Consider the following 20,797-nt stretch of genomic DNA (forward strand, 5'->3'; position numbering starts at 1 on the left):
GACAGCATTTAATTACTGAGATACTTCATGTATGATTAAGATCTACTCCACCGTCCTCATTAGAAATGTGATACTCCCTGAAAGTCCATTAGTTTATTATAGCTTTGAATTTGTAAAATTACAGGATGCAACTTTGAAATTTATTAATAATATTTTATCATTTATCACTTTAAAAAACAGTATCAAAGGATGAATCTGGAGTTATTCTAAATCATTTTTACTGTTAATAATCCCATGAAGACTCCAACTAACTCATTTACCCTCTCAGCATTCAGCCAGACAACTGTCTGATTTCCACCATTCATAATACTCTCCCCTCTCTCTCCCCGTCTCCATTCATCCCTCCATCCTGTCCTCCCTTCCTCACCATGCTGACTTGGGCCATCTGTCGCTCCAGCTTGGATCGCGGCACGTCCTCGAAGTAGTTGTCATTGCTGCGCTGCCTGCGCCGGGCGTCCGCCTGCATGATGAGGTGCTGCACGTCCAGAGATCCACCCGGGACCCCCGCCGTGTACGCTGCCTGGCCCACCGACGGGCTGAGCTGGGGAGGAGTGTGGTTCCCGCCGGGCTCCTGGGACAGAATGGGTGGGGGGGGGAGAGAGTGGAGGAGTGGAGGGAGGTAAGAGAGGGTTCATTCATCATTTTATAACGTGCTGTGTCACTGCTGCAAGTACAATAAATAGGGCAATTGCGTTCACTGTGCACTGTCCCTTCTTATTTTTTTCAGCTACAGTGCCGAATGCCGCTGAGTACTAGTATCCAGAAGTGTTTTTTTAAATCAGGGACAAAGACACTGTGCTGTTACTTGAAGGTCTCAGCTGGTCCATCAGAGGGTCCTTAAGCAAAACACTGAAGCCTTGCCCGCTGACTGTCGCTTTAAGTGGCTTCATCCTTAAAGTGGAAAATTATGTTCGTTTAAGTGGCTTTCCAAGCTGAGCAGAGCCAAAAATTCCCAAAAGGATTAGAACTTTTATACGTTTTAACGGTATAACGGTTTTACACACTACAGAAGGTCAGTTATTTCCCCTGAGAGGTTGCTTGTTTTCACTTGATTACATATGAGAAGAGCCTCAATAGAAGAGGCCCTTTCCGGTGGAGACTTGGCCTCTCGGTTCTCACCCTGAGCCTCATTCTGTTCATTCGCCCCATTTGTCCAAATGCACCCAGCTGACAGCTACCGTTTGGTACTGATACTGATTAAACACACTTGAAGGAGGACATGCTGGTTAAACATATCATTTTACCCTGTATATGAGTCATACACGGTATAATCTGCAGCTCTTCTTCAATGACAAGCCAGTGGCACCTCTTTCTCTGGCAACTCTGTCTAAAGAAGTTTAGACGGAGTGGAGAGCTAAGGCTGATTAAAAGGTACAGAAAGGAGCCCAATCAACCAGGACGACACGTCCAGCGTCGTCTCAGAAGCAAAGGGCCTCCCTTGGCTCAACACCACAAAGAGCAAGAGACTATTATCAGGACGTTAAAGCGTCGCCCCAATGGGAGAGGGACAGCCAGTTCCCTGTGATTAGTATCCAGGACAAGCCGGCAGGAAGGAAACTGCAGTGGGTCGGCCATTTTGTGCCTGGCGGAAAGATGTGGGTAATCAGTTGGGTGGTAACAGCCGCAGTGGGGAGGCTGCAGCTCCCTCACTCCCCCCCTGGGAAGGAATTAGTGCTTTCTTCCTCTGTCTGATGAATTAGATATTGCAGAGGGTTTTCATGGTTCATATGAAGCACTGTCTGCTCACTGAGACTCACTCACCCTGAGGGAGATGGCCCGCGGAGGTTTTTGTGGGGTGTCTTCGTGTAGCCGGTCCCCCAATGAGGCAAGGATCCGTTTTCTGTGTCCGATGAGACTGATCTTCAATACCTTGAATGAAACACACAGATATATTACACATTCAAGCTAAATTACTAGCAGGGTAGTTTGTATGTATTTGTATCCTTCATAAAGGTAGCACTGAAAGCATTAGTAGGTCCACAGACAATTCATTTAGCTCGTTTCAACTTCTCAAATGTGAGGATTTGCTGGATTTACTCAGTTTTTATATCATGTAGTATTGTTGGGTTGGACAAAACAAGCTCATAAGGCTATATGAACTTATGATGAACAATGATTTATCAAGTAATCAAATAAAATCTTTTTAGTTGCAGCTCTAGCCTGAGTTAAGATGTCTGATTTCTATGTTCACTGCAAACACAGAAGAAATGCTGGGTCAAAAGCTACTGTGCTGGCATATAAAATGATGACTCACCTACATTAGCATAATTTAAAACAGCTTTTATAGAGAGTAAGAGTTCAAGGGTTTTCCAAAATGCATAATACCGAGATCATATTAGCGAATGCAAATGCAAAAAAATTAATAAAACAACACATAAAAGGTAACAGATTTTCATCATCAGGAGCCTGAAATGGAGGATAATTCTGCTATTCAGAAAAGTGTTTCACAGACAAAAACACCAGCCCTCAGGAAAGTGCTAATGAGTGCATAATGACATTAAATGACCCAGAGCAGGAGCACACATCACGGCATTATTATTACATAACTGAAATGGCTTGGCTGTGTTCAAACTGTTGGTAGTGCCGTTGCACAAACAAGATCATAGAGCGTACACCTTGAAGTAAAACATACCGGAGAGTATAAAGTATCCTGAATGAGACTCACACACACACACACACAAAGAGACACTAATTAAAATAATTGGTGTTCCTATTTGCTAAAATGTTCTTTTCTTTCAGTCAAATTAATTAGAATAATTAAAATATGAAGAGGCAAAGTATCAGAATTAATTATAAACTTTGGACTTCAGATTCACAAAAAGGAGGACGTGACTTGACTTGAACAAAAACAAGCAACACACCTTGAATTTGTACCCACTAGGCCTCCGTCAGGCTTCAGTCAGAAACACCCCCAACACCCCCACACCACCACACCCCAACACCCCAACACCCCAACACCCCCACACCACCACACCACCACACCACCACACCCCAACACCCCAACACCCCCACACCACCACACCCCAACACCCCAACACCCCAACACCCCCAACACCCCCACACCACCACACCCCAACACCCCAACACCCCAACACCCCCACACCACCACACCCCCACACCACCACACCCCAACACCCCAACACCCCAACACCCCAACACCCCAACACCCCAACACCCCCACACCACCACACAAACCAAAATATTTTCAGGTTCTTTGTTCTGAGAGTTTTTGCTCCGACAGCCGTGAAATGCAAATTCAACAACATCCGATTGTGGCAAATTTGTAAAAGTCTATTGGTCTTCACCAGGCGCTCGTTACACAGGCACAAAAAGAGACAAAGTTACACGTACACACTGGTCCACACAGTCCCATGAAGGCATTCATTCTTCCTCCGGTCACCAGGCGTCCACTGACTGTGCCAGTTACTGGGTTTTCTAAAGAGACGAGCTGGAACACGGCTGCTTTTCTGCAGAGCTGTTGTTTGCACTGTCTACACCTTCTGGCACCAAGACATACCTCAGTATACAACAAACTGCTGCCTGGCTTTATGGGGCTGCCTCTGGAGGTCTTCCAATAAAGATATATACACGTCTGAGAGAACGTGTGTGTGTGTGTTTGTGTGCGTCTTCAGGGCAAAAAGGTGGTAATGAGCCTCAATGTGAGGGCCTTGGCGCGAGTGTAATGACTCTCCCAACAGTCTTGCTTTGAGTCAGCGCAACTCACGCACAGATGCACACATACTTCATCATCTCACGCACCAATTATTGCTCTACATCTGCTAGAGAAACATACAAATTACAAACTGACAAGGAGAACGCTGGATGCACATACTTTGGTTCATTGTGTGTGTGCATAAACCCACAAACCACAACCGTAATGAATAGTGCAAGTATGCCAATTACATGCAATCAACTGATTTATAATGTATCAAGCAAGCCCAAAAATGGCAAACATTGTCTCTTGTTTTCTTTGCCTTGCAGGTTTCATTCATTACATTTTATGTCATACGGTAAATTAGGAGAAAGTGCAGTGTTGAAAGTGAGACGAGCTGCTACTAACGGGTTAAACTACATCCTACGCTGCTCCTCTCTGCATGGAAATAATGTATTTTAATTGTTAAAATTAGAGGGATCAAAGGGAAACAGAGAGGAGAGCTGGGACTAGCGGGTAGTGGAACTAATTGGTGTATAATGGCCGCCCCGTGCTCCCTCCAACAATTTTTATTCACTCATCTTTCCCCTCCCATCCTCCCTCTCACTCTCTCTTTCTCTCTTACACATCCCTCCTTTATGGACACACAGTGTCAGTTATACTACAGCATCTCTGCCTCCCTCCATCTCTGTCTGACTCTTAGTACTAAAGATGACATTGACTCGCTGAATTTGGTGCATTAAGATCATGTCATTTTGTCTTAATCTTAAGTGTTTTTAACTTTGAAAAGAGCTCACTTCCAATGCAGTTTGCTTTCAAAAATTGCTTGTTTCCAGCACAGTTATATTTGTTTCACACGTTTTTTTTAGCGTGGGTGTCAGTGTCGTGAAAATAAAGTTAGACTAAGTGTATCGCGGATTAGTTGATAGAAAGATTATGTAGAGATCTTTGTCTTAGCAGCAAAGTGTTTGCAAAGTGGGTCCCAGTGTGTGTGCCCGAGTAAACGGCTGATCGCCGGTGCACTGCGCTGCACTCATAAGGTTAGCTGCTAGCTGCTGGCTCAGCCGTCGCCATGTTGAGAGCCTTGTGGAGGCAATCCCTCAATCTTAGATATGCTTTGAATTTCAAATTGAGCGCCTTTAAAATAGAAAAACTAGATTGCAAAGTAGTTTTTTGCCTTACATGGGATTCGCTCACTTGTAAGAAGATTTGTAAGAAGATTTGATGATGTTTCACTCAACTAGAAGGCACAAAAGGATTATTTTTTCACCTGATGTAGTAATAGTTATGAAATATTCATTCTCTTGCGCCTGCTTCTTTCCCCGTCTGTCTCCTGAGGGGCGATAGCGTGACACCAGTCCTCACACTGCTGTTTCATCACATACAAATATGCACACACACACACACACACACACACACACACACACACACTCCAGAGAGAGAGGACAGAAATGGCCTCGGATGGTGCGCATCAGCGTGTGTGTGTGTCTACTGTTCGTCTTATGCAACAGCCTCTACTTCAACTACAGTAGAAGCCTCAACCTCAGCCTGAAGTTCAACTGTCACCATGGCAACACAGAGCCGCAGCAGCAGCAGTCACCCACACACACTCATCCAAAATAAAGAAATATACATATATATATATATATATCCACATGCACGTGGATGTGTACTCTCTTTCTCTTTCTCTCTCACACACAAACAAACAGCTGTTTCGGAGCCTGAAGAAGAAGATTATATTGTTATCCCTGAATGGATGAGACTGTGAATGCAACCCGACCATTATTGTTAAAACACAGACTCGAGCTCTCACTCTCTCTCTGTGATGCTTGACTGCAGTATCGCCCCATTTGCATTTAAATTATATTCATAGCAGCTGCATATACACTGACGGGAAAAGTGTCGGGCTACCACAGCGTACACACCTCTGCACCCCTTTCCTCATTTTGCTATCCAACGCTATCGCACTAACCGCTCATTCATTTGAGCTCAACTCTATTCAAATCAACTTAGAGAGCAGGTAGAGTTGACGCGATCTCATACTTTCCCTGCTCATGTCTCTCCACTGAACCTCTCTCTCTCTCTCTCTCTCCTTGAATTGTAACTGAGTGGCTCGACGAGGCTTACTCGCCCTCCGGTCTTGATTTTATTACCGTAGTTTTAAGTGATTTGGGACACTTTTTGTCTCCAGTATCTGACTGGGCTGCAATGTTTGTGGTCTTATGTGTTTGTCTGTGTGTGCGCCGATCAATGCACTAATCCTGTTAACTTGTCCCGTTAGCCCGGATTGAACGGCTAACGGGCGCCACACATGCGGGTAACGGAGCTGTGTTTTTCTCACAGCCACCTCCTCTCTGTAGCCTGCAGTCACTTTACTACAACAAAAATAAACAAACGACGGGGTTCCTCGCAATTGAAATACTTGTGTAAACTGTTCAACCTTCCGAGTTATTTCATTCAGCAACGAGTCGTAAAACGTCACCTTCTTTCAAGACGCTGAATTTGTATGAACTTCTTAGAAGGTCCTAAGAACACAGTGACCTCTTAAAGCACCAGAGGGGCCACAGAATGATGACGACAGCTGCGAAACAAAAAGACATATTCTGCAAAGAAAGCAGTGCAACAATAAGGGGTAAGTGGTTAAGCGTCGGTGATTGGGGGACATTAACAACGACCTAGTCTCGATCGGGACACTGGAGACAAAAAGCCTTTTCTCTGTTATACTCGAAGGGGAGTTTGGAAGCTTGTCGGCTCGCTGGAGCGTAGAACCCAGCGAGGGAACCAACAGTCCAGTCACTGTCCGTGCTCAAGCTAGCACGTAGTTTTAATGATTGGAGAAGGAGGAGACGGAAAACGCTTTCATCAGTCTGTCTGCTCCCGTTTAATCTACAATGACCCCCCCTAAGTATCCTTTTCACCGCCTTCCCTTTTCCCTTCTCTGTCCAGATGCTGATTCCCTTGACCTCATATTACCTCTCATCATCCTCTTGTCTCGTCTCACCCACTTTGTCCTTCTTTCACTCCCTCTCGCGCTACATCCAGAAAATAGAAGGAGAGGCTTAAAGAGGAGAGACGGTCCGAGAGAATAAATAGTGTGAGAGTGTCAGTGATTCGGCCAAATAAAAGAAGAGTTTCTTCTCCTCAGCCTCGGCAACTGCGTATGATTGGTCCATTGTTAGCTTTCGCTGTGTATGTCTACCTTCTCTCCAGGCTCATGTCGACCTCTCCCCTGTAGACTAGGAGGTTGTGACCTCTGTGCTATCAACGGACCTCTGAAGCCCCTCAGGCGCCGTCTGCTAATGGTGCGGTTGGGGTTCCACCCTTTGAAGAATCCTCCATCGATTTTTCCGGATCACAGAATCACTGGCGTAGGGTTTCTTAAATTACCCAGGTCAGAATACATTACAGGCCAATTGAATGGTAATATTGATCAGCAAATAGCCCGTGTCTGGCTCAGTCTTAGAGGTTGAATACAGGACTGTGGCTGTTGAGGACATCAAGGTCTTGTCCTCTGAAATATGTCTGAGGATCTGGGGTTTAAAGGCTGTTTTTTTGGACTAAATATCTAAAATTTTGACTTTTTCTTGGCAAAACTTGTAATACACTAAAAGAGGATTAGTAATATCTACCAGGATTACATAATTGTCCACATAGAGAAGACTTTAAACAACATCTAGATTTTAAAGAGGTGGACCTTAAGATTTCAGTCCTGGTTTATTTAGAAATTCTATTTGAATCAAACCAATGGAGTCTGGAGTTTTGGGCTGTTTCTGAAATCTCAAACCAACATGATATCTTTCAGAAGTTGGATTTTTTGTGTTTATACAGTGGAGAAAAACTATAATACAACATCTTTTTTTTCTGGGAATGTTGCCACAAATATATAAATATGGCAATAGTTTCATCAGTGAGCTATCGGCAATAGATTGTGACTTAAGACACAGTTATTTAAATGAAAATCTTCAAGATTGCCACTTTAAATACTAGAACATTTTACTGAATTTGGTTGCTGGTCAAACATGTAGGAGGGGGGTTCATGCTGAGGGAATTTGTACTCCAACAGCCCTAGCTGAGTCGCATAATTACTGCACTGCAGTCATATGAAGTGGCTTTGAGCAAGAAAATGTAAATTTGAGAATAAACATTAGCCGATAATCACGTCGGAGCTGTGGCACTTAATCTGTTGGCTAAGACGGGATATAAAAGACACTAGCTGCCATCTTGCAATCAATAGGTTTTGTGATAGAAAAGCATTGATGTAATGTGGATAATGAGCACAGCGCATGCTGAGTGTGGAAGTAGAGACACTTACAGCAACAATGCTTGGCTCATTTTTCACCCCGATTATTGACATTTTCTAACCCTGAATACTTAATCACAGCCAGCCACCTTCCTCGTCGCTCCATCCCTCACTTAACGGGTGTGTTGTTTGGAGGTGGAGCTTTTCGGCTGGAATGATGAGTATTGATTTGCCTGAACTCTCAATAGACTATAGACTACACACACACACACACACACACACACACACAACATATTGAATAACCCTCAGAGAGCGAGCAACTGTGAGCTAGGCTGGGATCATGACAGTGAAGTCTCTTTGCTTTGTTCAGAACCACAGCCGCTCCGACATACAGCAATATATATATACATACACACACTACATTGGGGGGGGGGGGGGGGGGGGGGCATTGGAGGGAAACCAGAGACCACCGGTTGCCAAGCAACCAGAGAGCGGAGGGGAGTTGCAGCTAAGGGGGGGTTTGTTGAAAATGATGTCCAACAGGGACCAATAGCACGACTTGTTTCGGTGCTGACAGAAACGGCAGCCAATGAGAGCGCGGCGTTAATAAGCCTGCCTACATGGAGACAGATATATCTCCATTAATAGCACAAGAACTGTAACTATGACTAGAAGCACGGGCTGTGTGTGTGTGTGTGTGTGTGTGTGTATGCAAAGTGCTGCAGGATCAAGGTTGAAGCAAGATCTCTCAAAGCTTTTCCTCTGCATACAAACACACACACACTTTGCCACACACGGAGAGGAGCTCATGAATTGAATTGCCAACATGATGGGAGAGGAAATGATGTATGATATTTTTCTGGGTTAATAAATACTTCAAAAGCCCCAAGATGGAACCCATTTTCACACCACAGAGGAGCACAAGCTCTCCTAAGGCACCGGGCTGTGTGTATGTGTGTGTGAACATCCATGCGCGTGCGCGTGCGTGTGTGTGTGTGTGTGTGTGTGTGTGTGTGTGTGTGTGTGTTCATGAGCACAGTACTATCTGGGTGCTTCACAGAGTTTATCCACCTTCGGTCTTTACAAACTGTAAAAATGCAAGTGTTAAAATGTAGAAAGGCTTCAATTTCATGACACAGAAACAATTGATTAATACTCACAAAAGGAATTATGTTTAAAAATAGAACCACAATATAAGATAAACTAATGCAAATCTTTGATTACCAAGGCTACACTTCACACTTTTTATTATAGATCTTATAGATGCTTCTTATCGATTACGTGAACGCAACCCTGTGTGTGACCTGCGGAGCCCATGTGATGTCCACATGACATCACACGGTTTAAGTTGCCATAGCAACAGAGAGCGCTGGAGCCCAGTAGACTGATGTTTACGTTGTTGTTGTTGTTGTTTGGTATACCTTGCCCTCCAGAGGGAGAGTAAAGTTCACATACAGCAGCTGCTCGCGGTCAGAGTCGGCGATGTGCGGAACATAAAGTAAAGGCTGCAGACACAAGGTCGGGTCAATAGGATGCTTGTAGCGGCCATGTGTGCATCTGTGAACTCTCTGCTGACAGACAGCTTAGGACGGCACCATGCTGTGTAACGTCTTTGTGATTCCCTGGTGACTGGTGGTCAAAACTTTAAAATGAGAAGAGGAACAGTTGGATATCTTTGCCGGTGCTCGTTTCCAGCAGCCACATCACATAAAAGGAGCAGCCAGCGGTGTTCTAGCTGCAAAGTTTCCTCCTGATATTTATTAATTAGTGATCAAAAATTGCATCATTATTTACAGCAACGGAGGTTTATTTGCGTCCAGTGTAAAAATAAATCCCCTTCAACGTGTTCCTCTGATCTTCTTACAAATAAAGGATTGCGGTGCGCCAGCAATCCATTACTAAGTTTGTGTGTGAAGTCCTTTCCAAATGTTTCATTACAAGCTCCTTTTCGATTAGCGCACAATTAAAACTTAAGTGATGTGTAAATTGGTTTCTAAGAAACATCTGTAGGGCCGTCCAATCAAAAGCTATCGACTAAGTAAGCAGAAACTCAATCTTAACATCCCCAGCTGCAGCAAAAATGACGGTTTTAGAAAGGAAAATAATTATATTAAACTTGATTGCCAATACTTTGCATTGCTATATATTAGCTCTGTAAGCTGTTCTACGGTACCGTTGCACAGTTACACATGTGAATTGTTGGGTATAAATATGTGGATATAATCATCTCTACATAGGTGGTGGGACCTATTTTGATTTTGTGAAATGTGAATATCTACTTAGTAAACACTAACGAGTCTAAGTTTTAAGTTACCAAGAGTCGGCTCCTGCTATCAGATATTTCAAAACATCTAAATAAGTCAGAGCCACATCAGAGCAGCAGTATAAATGTAGCCAAATATTAGAAGCAGCCAATAGTGAGGTCAAAGCTGCGGGGCTATATATACACAGCTAAAGCAAGATGCCGTGTCCTTCTTGCTTTGAGGTTATTCAAGATGTCACTCTGATGTTTAAGCACACACACACACACACACACACACACACACACACACACACACACACACACACACACACACACACACACACACACACACACACACACACACACACACACACACACACACACACACACACACTTCAAGACTTTAAGCCTCAGCCACTTTCCTGAACCTGCCCGAGGAAAAAAAGTTTCTGGTAAAACAACCGTCAGCTAATTCACTGTCTGTGTTCCTGTTTGGAAGTCCCAAAATAAGATGTCAACCCTTTGAAAAAAAAAACTCCTCCTTACTCGTGTCCACGACTGAAGGGTGTGAAATAGAAGTGTTAACGCGATGAATCACTCCAAGACTTGCTTCAAAAAGAAGATACGGTGGTTAACCAAACTAAATAGAATAAAAGCAGCTTCTGAAAATACTGGTAGCATAACCAAACTGATGTTTAGAATTCAAACCCTGAGCATCAATACTCCAGTTACTGTCTGTGAATTGTCTCTCTCTCTCTCAGCATCATCCATCATGCTGCGGTTTCTCTGGGCTGCCTACTGACTAATGCCGGTCACTGAGGGGGAAATCTATGGCTGTGACTCGCCGCGGCGGCGACTCGATGAACAGGAGGTCGGATTATGATTGATCGGCCGGCGTCAGAGGTAAAAAAGCATCTGACAGGACTTCCAATTCAATCTTTCTGTTCTTAAACAGCTGGGTGAAGACATATACTTCCCTTCCCGTTCTCGTCCTGCTGGGACCTGTCTCATTCTGTCCCTCTATTTACCTCCTGCAGGGTCCTCGCTTACTTTCCGCTCCAGTCTTGCGCTATAGCGGCTGCCTCGTTTCCCATCGTCAGTGTTGCAACACAAGTCCAAACAGGCTGGGAAACACAGGCTTCTCATCTTGCCTGTTTCACTCCTGGTTGCCAGTAACTTAAGACAAAGTCGGGAAGCCTTCCACTGAAGTGGAGGTAAAATAACTCTGTGGTCACCGCTGTTTCTTTGAGTGATTTCAAAATGAAACGTCACTTTGAACAGAAAGTAGGTCGAGAAAAACATTGAAAACCCAGAAAGCAGTCATCAAATCACAGCGGCTAAGCCTTCATGTGCTAATAAATGTTTTCAGATTTTCACCTAAATATGTACTTGTGTTAACGGTCAGCCTGAAGCTTGCACAGACTCTTACCAACTAAAAACATCCCGCACTCAAGCAACTCTATTCTTTCTCCGTCTCGCCTCAGATTTCTCTTCTCTCGCCGTCCTCTAGTGCATGCAAATGAGGATAGGACACAAATTAGGGCAGCGATTGGATTTGAGTGGGTTTAACTGTAGTAGTAATAGCTTTTTGCTCTTTTTCTCTGCTTCACTTGACTCAATCTGGAACTACAAAAAAAAAAAAAAGGATTGACATGCTCTGAGCTGAAACATGATTTGGGATTTAACTTGCCTTTCAGAAAGTCTTGTGATGCATTCAAATATGAGAGCTTGATCCAGTTTCTGGCAGGAAATTGGGTTAATGTCCAAGAAAACCAAACATACGCCCCAGTGCACCACGTCAAGGGAAGGCTTTACCATCCCAGTAAATCTAATGCAACTGAACAGGCTACATGATTCAAATTTCATAAGCATAAATTCCCAGGGAAGAGACAAAAAGAAAAGACACAACTTGCTGTCGTCTTATGATACTTGCGGAATAATACACCCAAGTTCTATGCAAAGGATGGATAGATGAATGGAAGCTTCATTGCTTCGACACTGAGCTCAATCTCTCAGGTGGCTCGAGGACAGACTCCCACTATCTAGATGCACTAAAGCGTTCATCTTTAACTCCTGCGCACACAGTCGCAAAGCCAGTAAATTTGCCTAGTCAGCAGTGTCGATGGAGCGCTATGGAAGAGTTTCGTGCGTTGTGATCACCTCAGCCTCGCTGAGCGTGAAAGATGCATGAATAAAACCAGCAAGCGAAGAACAAAAGGATTAATCATCGTGTCCCTTCTTTCTCCTTCTTGTCTTTAGCGGATGTCCCTCTTTTTCTTTCATCACTCAGTCCCTGTCCTGTCTATCAGCGCGGTTTACCTACCTCTCCTCAAGCCTGGACTTATTCCAAATGAAAGGTTGAAGAGTCTTCTTCAGCTGTTTTGCGCTCCTGTCTCCTCCTGTGTTTTAATTTGCTCACAATCTTCTCTTCGTGCCCTTTGCCGTTGCCTTTCTCGCTGTCCGAGACAAGTTTGCCTCCCTTCTCTTCGTCTTCCGTCTCTTCTGTCTTCAGCCACGCTTCCCTAGCATTACTCCTCGCCTCCTCACCACCAGCTTTCGTCTCCCTTTCTCGCACTCGCGCTCTGTGCAGATTTCCAGCGCTCACCAACTCCCCCTCTTTCTTCAGCTTGCGGCAGCCAGACTACATCTCCTACATGTCTCTGCCTGAGCACGCTCCCTCTCTCTCCCTCTCTCTCCCTCCCTCTCTCGCTCTCTCTCTACCCTGTTCACATTCCCTCCTCCTCCTCCTCCTCTCCATCTCGTCACTATGGAGACGCTGGGCCCGTACAGAGACAAGCTCGTGCTGGTTCACGAGGAGTGTAGATGTGTTGTTTGTGTGCAGCACGAGTTGAGACAGTTCAACAGTTACTATCATCATCACAACGACATCAAATTCAATTACATAAAATACCAGCAGAAAGAATTTTTTGTTTTCATTTGGACAAGAGCCAGTTTTTGTGCTAAGCTAACTGTCTGCTAGCTATAGCTTCAGATTTACTGTGCAGACAAAAAATAAATAAGCATATTTCCAAAAATCGCTAAATATCATCATCTAGGTCTGAAGTAAGTCTGAAATGAACGCGACTTTTACTTCTGGAAACCTTTCAGACCCCCAAAGATAAGATATGACCTTCCACTTTGCAACTCAATGTAATTAGTCAATTTCATAGGAAATCTTCTCTTCACGTACAGATACAGACAAGTTTAAACATTTGGCAGACAGTAGCTCAGGGCAAAGGAACTCCCATCTATTTGATTACTCTTTTGCAATGTAGCTTTGGGACTCGTGTACTTCAGAAAAACATTCTCTGAGCAGGCTTGTGCAACATACCTGCAGGATATGAACAAGAACAATCGAATATCCTCAGAAATCAAACACGTTTGAAACCCGACTCACTTACGTGTGCTCTTTAAAAAATCTATCAGCTGACTACAGGACTCTGGGACCACACCAGTGCTTGTGTGTGTGCGTTTGGTGCATCAGAAAAAACAACATGTGCTTATACATGAGAGTATATATTGGTATCCGTGTCACTGCAAGTGTCACATATATGAAATCCAACCCACAAAGCTTGACGTCATTCTTGCCTATTTCTGTCCTTTACAGGTCTACGTATGTGATCCAGCAAGAGAAAAACCAAAGATAGTGCATGACTCATCCTTATTGCCTCCTCTCTGAGAAACACTATGAAACAACGCTACGACAGATTATAATGTAGTAATATACCTTTAAGTGTCAGTGTAAGAATTCACAAATGCCCTTCAATCTCTACTTCGTCATCGCAAGGTCCATTTAGTAGCTTTTCTGGAGTTTTTGATCCTGTCGCAAGAAGTCAAATGAGTTGGTAAAAGTCAGTAATTCAGAGTTACTACTGAGCCGCAGGTTCAGGGTGCGCTCGGGGGGGGCACACATTGTCTCCCAATACCTCCCACACTATCTCCAGCACGGCGAGAGCTACAACAGGAAGTGCAAACGCCAAATAAGGCTGCAGGAGAGCGATATCAGCAGGCAGGGACCGGTGAAGTACACTGCAGTCCTGAGGCAAGTCCACCCACACTAAAGCTACTACTCACTCCTTTTCTCACACACACGCACACACACTGTACGTGTACTGTATCCTCGCACACTGCAACATATCGGACACATATGAAAACCTTCAGCGCAAGTGGGACACAGGTTTTTGCGCAATTGCAAAACATGTCTCCAACATGTAAACGGCCTTTTTAGTGTGTGAAAACTCCGGAATCCGTGATCGAGGACACTAACTAACGGAAGTGTGGAAGCCTGTGTGTGTGTGTGTGTCTTATTGTATGATATATAGGGTTTAATCCTGCAGTGTCTAACGAAGGCAGGAACCATCTGGTGTTGGGATGTGAGACAATCTGTCCATTTGGAGAGGTGACAAAGAAGGTGATAAGCACAGGAACATGACACACACACACACACACACACAAATTATTTGGAATTGTGTCAGAAAAAGGCAATCCAGTACACACACACACACACACACACACAAAAACACAAACACATTTCATTTATACCAAGTGCACATATCGCTAGTCTCTATGGTAACTAGTAGCCGTCATGGCAACGGAGTACAAGCGGTAGAAGAAAAGGCTGAACTCTCATGACTGTCCTCAATTTATTTTGGACCCCTGGTACAGTTACACACACACACACACACACACACACACACACACACACACAGAGTTAGTCATTTCGAGCTTTTCAGAACACATTCCCAGTTTTGAGTGTGAATACCTCTTGAAGTGGGGAATGCAGGGACAAGACCGGACCCGTAGGTGAATCACACACACACACACACACACACACACACACATATATATATACACCCACGCACACACACCTACACAAAGTGAGCACAAGCTGTCGAGCCTTCACTTGTCAGATACAGACGTGAAGAAGCAAAGAAGAGGTTGTTGACAATTAATAGTTACGATACAGATTATGATCTTACGTGTCAGTTTATAGGATATGAAGCACCAATCAAACTACGCAAGATCAAGTCAATGAGCAGCACTACTTTTAGGCCACATTGTCAGTCAGGATTTGACCCGATGACGAACGTTGCTGTTTCACTGGATCGGCGCTAAACTATCTGCTAAACTATGTTATGTATAAACTGATTCTTAATTGTGATTTAATATATTGCTGTGGCAAATAAAATCCCTACATGGGATTGTAAAATGAATCTAGTGGGTCACAAGATGATTTTGCCAGTTAAGAAAATAAGAAGAAACTATATTCAAACAACAAAATGATCTACTCATTTTAGCTTTTTTCTTAGGAAATACTGCAATTTCTCTCTTTCAGCCCTCCAAAAATATTCAAATGAAATCCTTGTTGATTGAGTCGCTCACAATATAGACATGAAAACCCACGATGAAGGGCAGCAATGAGATGTTGCTTTTAGAAAAGGTTGGTAAACACCTCCCTTCATCTTGGACCGTCAATCAAATGCCTCCCATTTACAGCAACGCATTAAATATACACTCACAGACACACACACACACACACACACACACACACACACACACACACCCATATCAGGGTCCACTCATCTAGAAAACATTAAGCGAATTGTTCCCAGAGGACCAGGAACTATCTGCGCTCCACCGTTGTGAACGCGTCTTTCCAAAAAACGAAATCCACTTCTGAGTGCTTCCTTCTGGGTTCTCGGAGGACTCACTTGAAATGAGAGCATTTTGCAGCCTTGACGCACTTTCTTTTGTAATTTCTTGGAGACGAGGCGGTCTGACTGAAGTGAGAGGCAGCAGCACCACCGTGTGGATTCAGACAAGATGTGTCTGCAGCTCACTGCACTGCAGGGAAATGAATGTATGAACGTCACTTCAAACAGTGATACAATATAAAACATTCAGAATGCCTTTTAATATTAGAAATAATATCGTTTGATTAATTTTTATGTTGCAAATTTAATTTCTTACTCATTCTTGTGTTTGTATGCAGCATCTGGAACCAAAGGTTATCGTCTGGCTAATTTAAAAACGTCTACCGTTTTACAGAGAGTTCTCTAAACTTAAAAATACAAATTGAGGAAGTTATTTTGACCAAATTCGTATAAATATCTTGATATTTGTTTGGTATTTTGAAGCCCCTGGTTTCAAGACTTTTCTTCCAGTCCAAAAAATGATCAGATTGTTGTTCAAAGCCAACACAGTCAGTTGGGGATCGAGCTACGAAGTTCCCAAAACTCCCACAGCCTGGGTTGAGGTCTGAAGCTTCATTAGGCGAAGATCATGAGAGTCAATTATTCTTGAAACCGCACTGACGGAGACTTGTGATATTAAAAGCAGGCTGATAGAGTTATAATGTCTCGCCATTATTACATTACGTAGCCCTCTAAATGAGTTTGGGTTCAGGGGGAAATGAAGGGCACGAAGCAGCTTAAAAAGCAGCTCCAGAAGGAAAACTTTGGACTTTGGTACCTAATGTTTCATACCTTACTTCATGAATTAATCATTATTGGTAATTAAATGATCACTTACTAATTCCCTCTCGATCAAGTTAGCGCTATAGGTTTAAGCAAATTGGATTAGTTCATTCAGTGGACAGTTTTACTTTAGCATAATGTTAAAAAGAAACTCCAATTATAAGCAGTATGTGCACACTTACAGTACTCATACATATTTAATTATTCATTATTATAAATTATTAATATCAATTGAATAATTTAAAGATAGAAAGTCTGAATTAATGAGTCTTAAGGTTCTAAGATTTTAAATTCCCACTCTACTGTGAAATACAGTACAAGTTTATATTAATATATTCATTGATTATACTAACTGTGATTACATACACAGTGTTATATGATGTGATGCTAATGTTGGCATCGCTCCTTTTGCAATAAAACAAATCAAAGGATAATTCTGATTCATCACAAGTCTTATTTTTGTAGTTTTGCTCATCATTTCTACCAATAGTAACACAAACTGCACTGAGCAAGTTCTGAGATGTAAGAATGAGAAGAAGTCTGGCAAGAAACGTTATCCTACAAGTTTTAAACAAAACACCAGTTGAATACTGTGGCTCAAAGTTGAACCGAGAAGTTGTTGTAAATTTAGCTTTAATCTTCATTTTTACTGTTAAATAAGTTTTGCTGATCTCAAATCTGTTTCTTGCCTCTTCAGCAATTACAATGATTTTGCATCCCAGTTTTCTTAATTCCCCAAAAAACATATTGACTGTCTCTACCTACTGTAAATACCATCAAAGATATATTTAATCACACACACACACACACACACACACACACACACACACACACACACACACACACACACACACACACACACACACACACACACACACACCTCTCTCAGACATCTCCATCACCCCAGAGACTACTTCAGTGACCGTCTACTACTGCAGTGGCACAGAGTCATGAGGACAGCTTGTACAGTAGACACACACATCACGCACACTCTCTCTCTCTTTAACAAGCACGACCGCTTCATCTAATACGCTTCAAAGTGATACAAAGTATGTAGACACCTGAACATTACACCCACGCAGTTCAGTCAGCGTTCTAGTTCGTCCCAAAGATGCTGGATGGGGTTGAGGTGAGATCTCTATGCAGGCCAGTCAACAGTAACTTTTATTTGATTTTTATATGTAAAAATTAAGGTTTCCTTTAATATTTTTCCTTTTGTAAACTGTACAAATATCAAAAGTTTCATGTGATATATTCATAGATTGCTGTAGCTTTTGCGGGCCGCTCTAGTAGCTAAAGGTCTCGCAATAGTTTTGTTTGTCTATGTTATGCTCAAAAGTGATTCTGCTAAATTATTTGTACTCATGCACGGCAAAGTCTATTCCAGGAAACTGCCTATGAGTGTACAATTAAATGAAAATATGAACTTTGAAGTTCAGGGGCCCACAGAATTCACAAATTCTTCCAAATAAACATTTCTGCGTGGACCTGGCTTTGTGCACATGCTGAAATAGGAACATGCCTTCAACAGTGTGATGCATCGTATTGTCTGAAGCTTTGAAAAACAATCCAGCACTCAACAGTATGTGGAAATATTCTTCTGCTCTCATTGTCTGCTTGTGCAGCCTCTAGTGGCTTCACTCTGCACCGCAATGCAGCTTCACTCAGAATAATATGGGAATTCCTCGTCTACATAATCCTTATGCAATACAATATTCCTATTTACAAGCAGATGCCGGTCTAAACGAGAGCACTACAAAGAGTTTGTAGTATGAAAAGGCGTGTGCTCATCATTTAGACGTTACCGTTTCTGCTTTCCATAACAGAGAGAAGATTGATGTTGCTTATGTTTTAAAAGTGACGCATTTTAAAATGAATACATGAACACAAAAGCATGTACTAACACTTTCTCTATCTCACATATGCATCCAGAAACGCGTACCCATACAGACACTCACACACAAGAGCAGCATGTGGGCGGTATCCCCAGCGCTGCGAAACATCTTGCATCCCACATGCTTATATAACTCCCTCTCCACCTCCTCCAGCTGATCACTCATCACTTTATCACTTTATCCTCCGCTGGGAAGGAAAAACACCCCTCCTCTTCTCTACCGCTCATTGAAATCAGCCAGGCGGGCGCCCTCTGCAATCGAGCATGATTTCGTTACACGCGGAGCATCAAAAAGGAGCACATCTCTCTCCGATAAGATCAGGCTGCACCAAATCCCCATCTCTACTGAAGATGTTGGTCAAAATTGAATCAAAAACCTGCACTACTTGTGACAACATAGCTTCAAGTGTCAACCCAGCATGACTGATATTTACAGGAGAGAATTCAATCAAGGGAAAGCAGCTGCAAACTATCTGCTGGCTTTTTATTACTGCAAAAAAAGAAAGGATGCAGTCAGGTTGCGACAGCAACAATGCAACTCCTTTCTACTCGCATTCTTCACAGAAATTGCACAGTAATGAGAAGAAATCAGTTTGGCCTCTGCATCTTTCCCACAGAGGGGACTTTAACACCGACTTCGGACTTGTTTCAGACACAAAGCTTATGCATCTACTGATGTATGAGTCTCTGGTGCAATTTATTGAGTGGGAGAAACAAATCCACTCTGTCACCAAGGTGAGGGATGAGCACAGATACCAGCATTCAGCCTCGCAGAGCCGCAGCTGTGCCGCCGCTGTCCTTTATCGCAAAGAAACCCATCAGTTAAAGCTAGGGTTGGTAATCTTCAGAAACTAGCAAGCGTAAGCAAGATTTTTGAAACTATCCAACCCATAAACTCATCCCAGCGTCTTTTCCAATGCAAGTAGCTAGAAGCTTGAGCTCCAGAAGTTGCTGAGTCTAGCAATCATTCATCGGGCCGAATGAAATGATTGGACGGGCTCATTAAAGTCCTGCGAAAGCCAAATATTGCATATTTTTATTATATTTTGTCAGAGCATTTGATTTATTGATTGCTGTTGGGATTTAAGGATAATTTTAGCAACTACAACAAAAATGTTTTGGAGGATTACCAACCCTACCTTGAAGATAAAAACTTGTTTTCCCTGCTTAAAGGTGTAGTTAATATCAGAGTATGAGGGAGAAAATATGACCTGACACAATAACAAATAATACTGTATGACGACACAAGAGATGTTTCTCTATCAGTATCAAGACTGCTTTACTTGATATAACAAATTAAGTTGTTTCAGGCAACAAGCCAGCGTCACATCCGTCCAGTTGGCAGATAATCCTTGTTTGAAGTCGTCATCAGTTAAAGGACATGGTTGGTGTTATTCTATATTTTACTTTTCTTGAATTTTGTCAACAAATCCGATGAAAAGGCCAAAACCAACAATGTGTTAGTCCCTCTCTCAATACTTCCTAGTCTGTGGCACTCAACCCCAAGCCTATTCCTTCCTAATGAAGACATTAAAATGTAAAGCAATTTGGTATTTTACGTTTAGAAAGTCAGGGGACACATCAAATAAATAATGGTCGAAATTGAAACAGCAGATGCTGAGATATCCGATATATCCGATTTTGTTGCCAAACCATCATCAGAGTTCTTTCCTCAGACTACAGAAGCTGAAGTATACTGATCTACGTGTGTAAACATTTGAAGGAGTGCCCCTTTAAAGTCAGGTTGCAACTATATAGTTTCATTTTTAGAGTAATAAAACAGTCAAGCTTGTATTTAGCAATTGTCAGGGACTATTTTCAGCTGTGGATCAATACATACGTGATGCACCGGTGAGTATTATATGAGTTAAGTATGTGGTATTGACTCACAGAGTAAGAAGATTAATCAGGATTTGGATACACAGACAAAACTTCTGTCTTATTATGGGATTCTTTAGACCAGCCTTGTCCTTTAAAATTAGCATTTTTCAGGACTGCACGCAGAAGTAGAAAGTGTAAATGTGACTTACATTGATGAGCTCGATCTCCCAGATCTTCTTGACCAGCTCCATGGACGTGTAACCGTTGATGAGGAAAGACTTGGTGTAGTCGCCGAGCTCCAACGACTCCAGCCACTCTGCCACCGACGTGGGGTTGTTGCCATCGTAGCCGATGGGTCTGATCTGCAGTGCGGACGGAGAAGTGATCTTTCAAGTTCCGCATCATTTAACATCTTATTACTTTTTACACAGTTTTTTTTACAAGACTTTAACTGCTGAGCAGATTTCTGGAA

General features: G+C 42.8%; 1 protein-coding gene across 5 annotated transcripts in view; it reads right to left on the minus strand.

Annotated features, from left to right (window-relative positions):
- Positions 1-20,797, minus strand: part of anks1b (ankyrin repeat and sterile alpha motif domain containing 1B) — a gene marked incomplete at its 5' end in the record, with an annotated part of 172,808 nt that overhangs the window by 15,122 nt on the left and 136,889 nt on the right. For 2 of the 5 annotated variants that reach the window (XM_079183999.1, XM_079183996.1), the window contains 3 exons: positions 368-571; positions 1,762-1,869; positions 20,535-20,687. In XM_079183999.1, the coding sequence (XP_079040125.1) occupies positions 368-571; positions 1,762-1,869; positions 20,535-20,687 (465 nt within the window). Of the gene's footprint in view, positions 1-310; positions 572-1,761; positions 1,906-12,457; positions 12,748-20,504; positions 20,688-20,797 lie in introns of those variants that run through there. The other 3 variants (XM_079183998.1, XM_079183997.1, XM_079184000.1) reach the window with 3 other exon arrangements.

Source organism: Pholis gunnellus (genome assembly GCF_910591455.1).
Source record: "Pholis gunnellus genome assembly, chromosome: 22".
Lineage (NCBI taxonomy): Eukaryota > Metazoa > Chordata > Actinopteri > Perciformes > Pholidae > Pholis > Pholis gunnellus.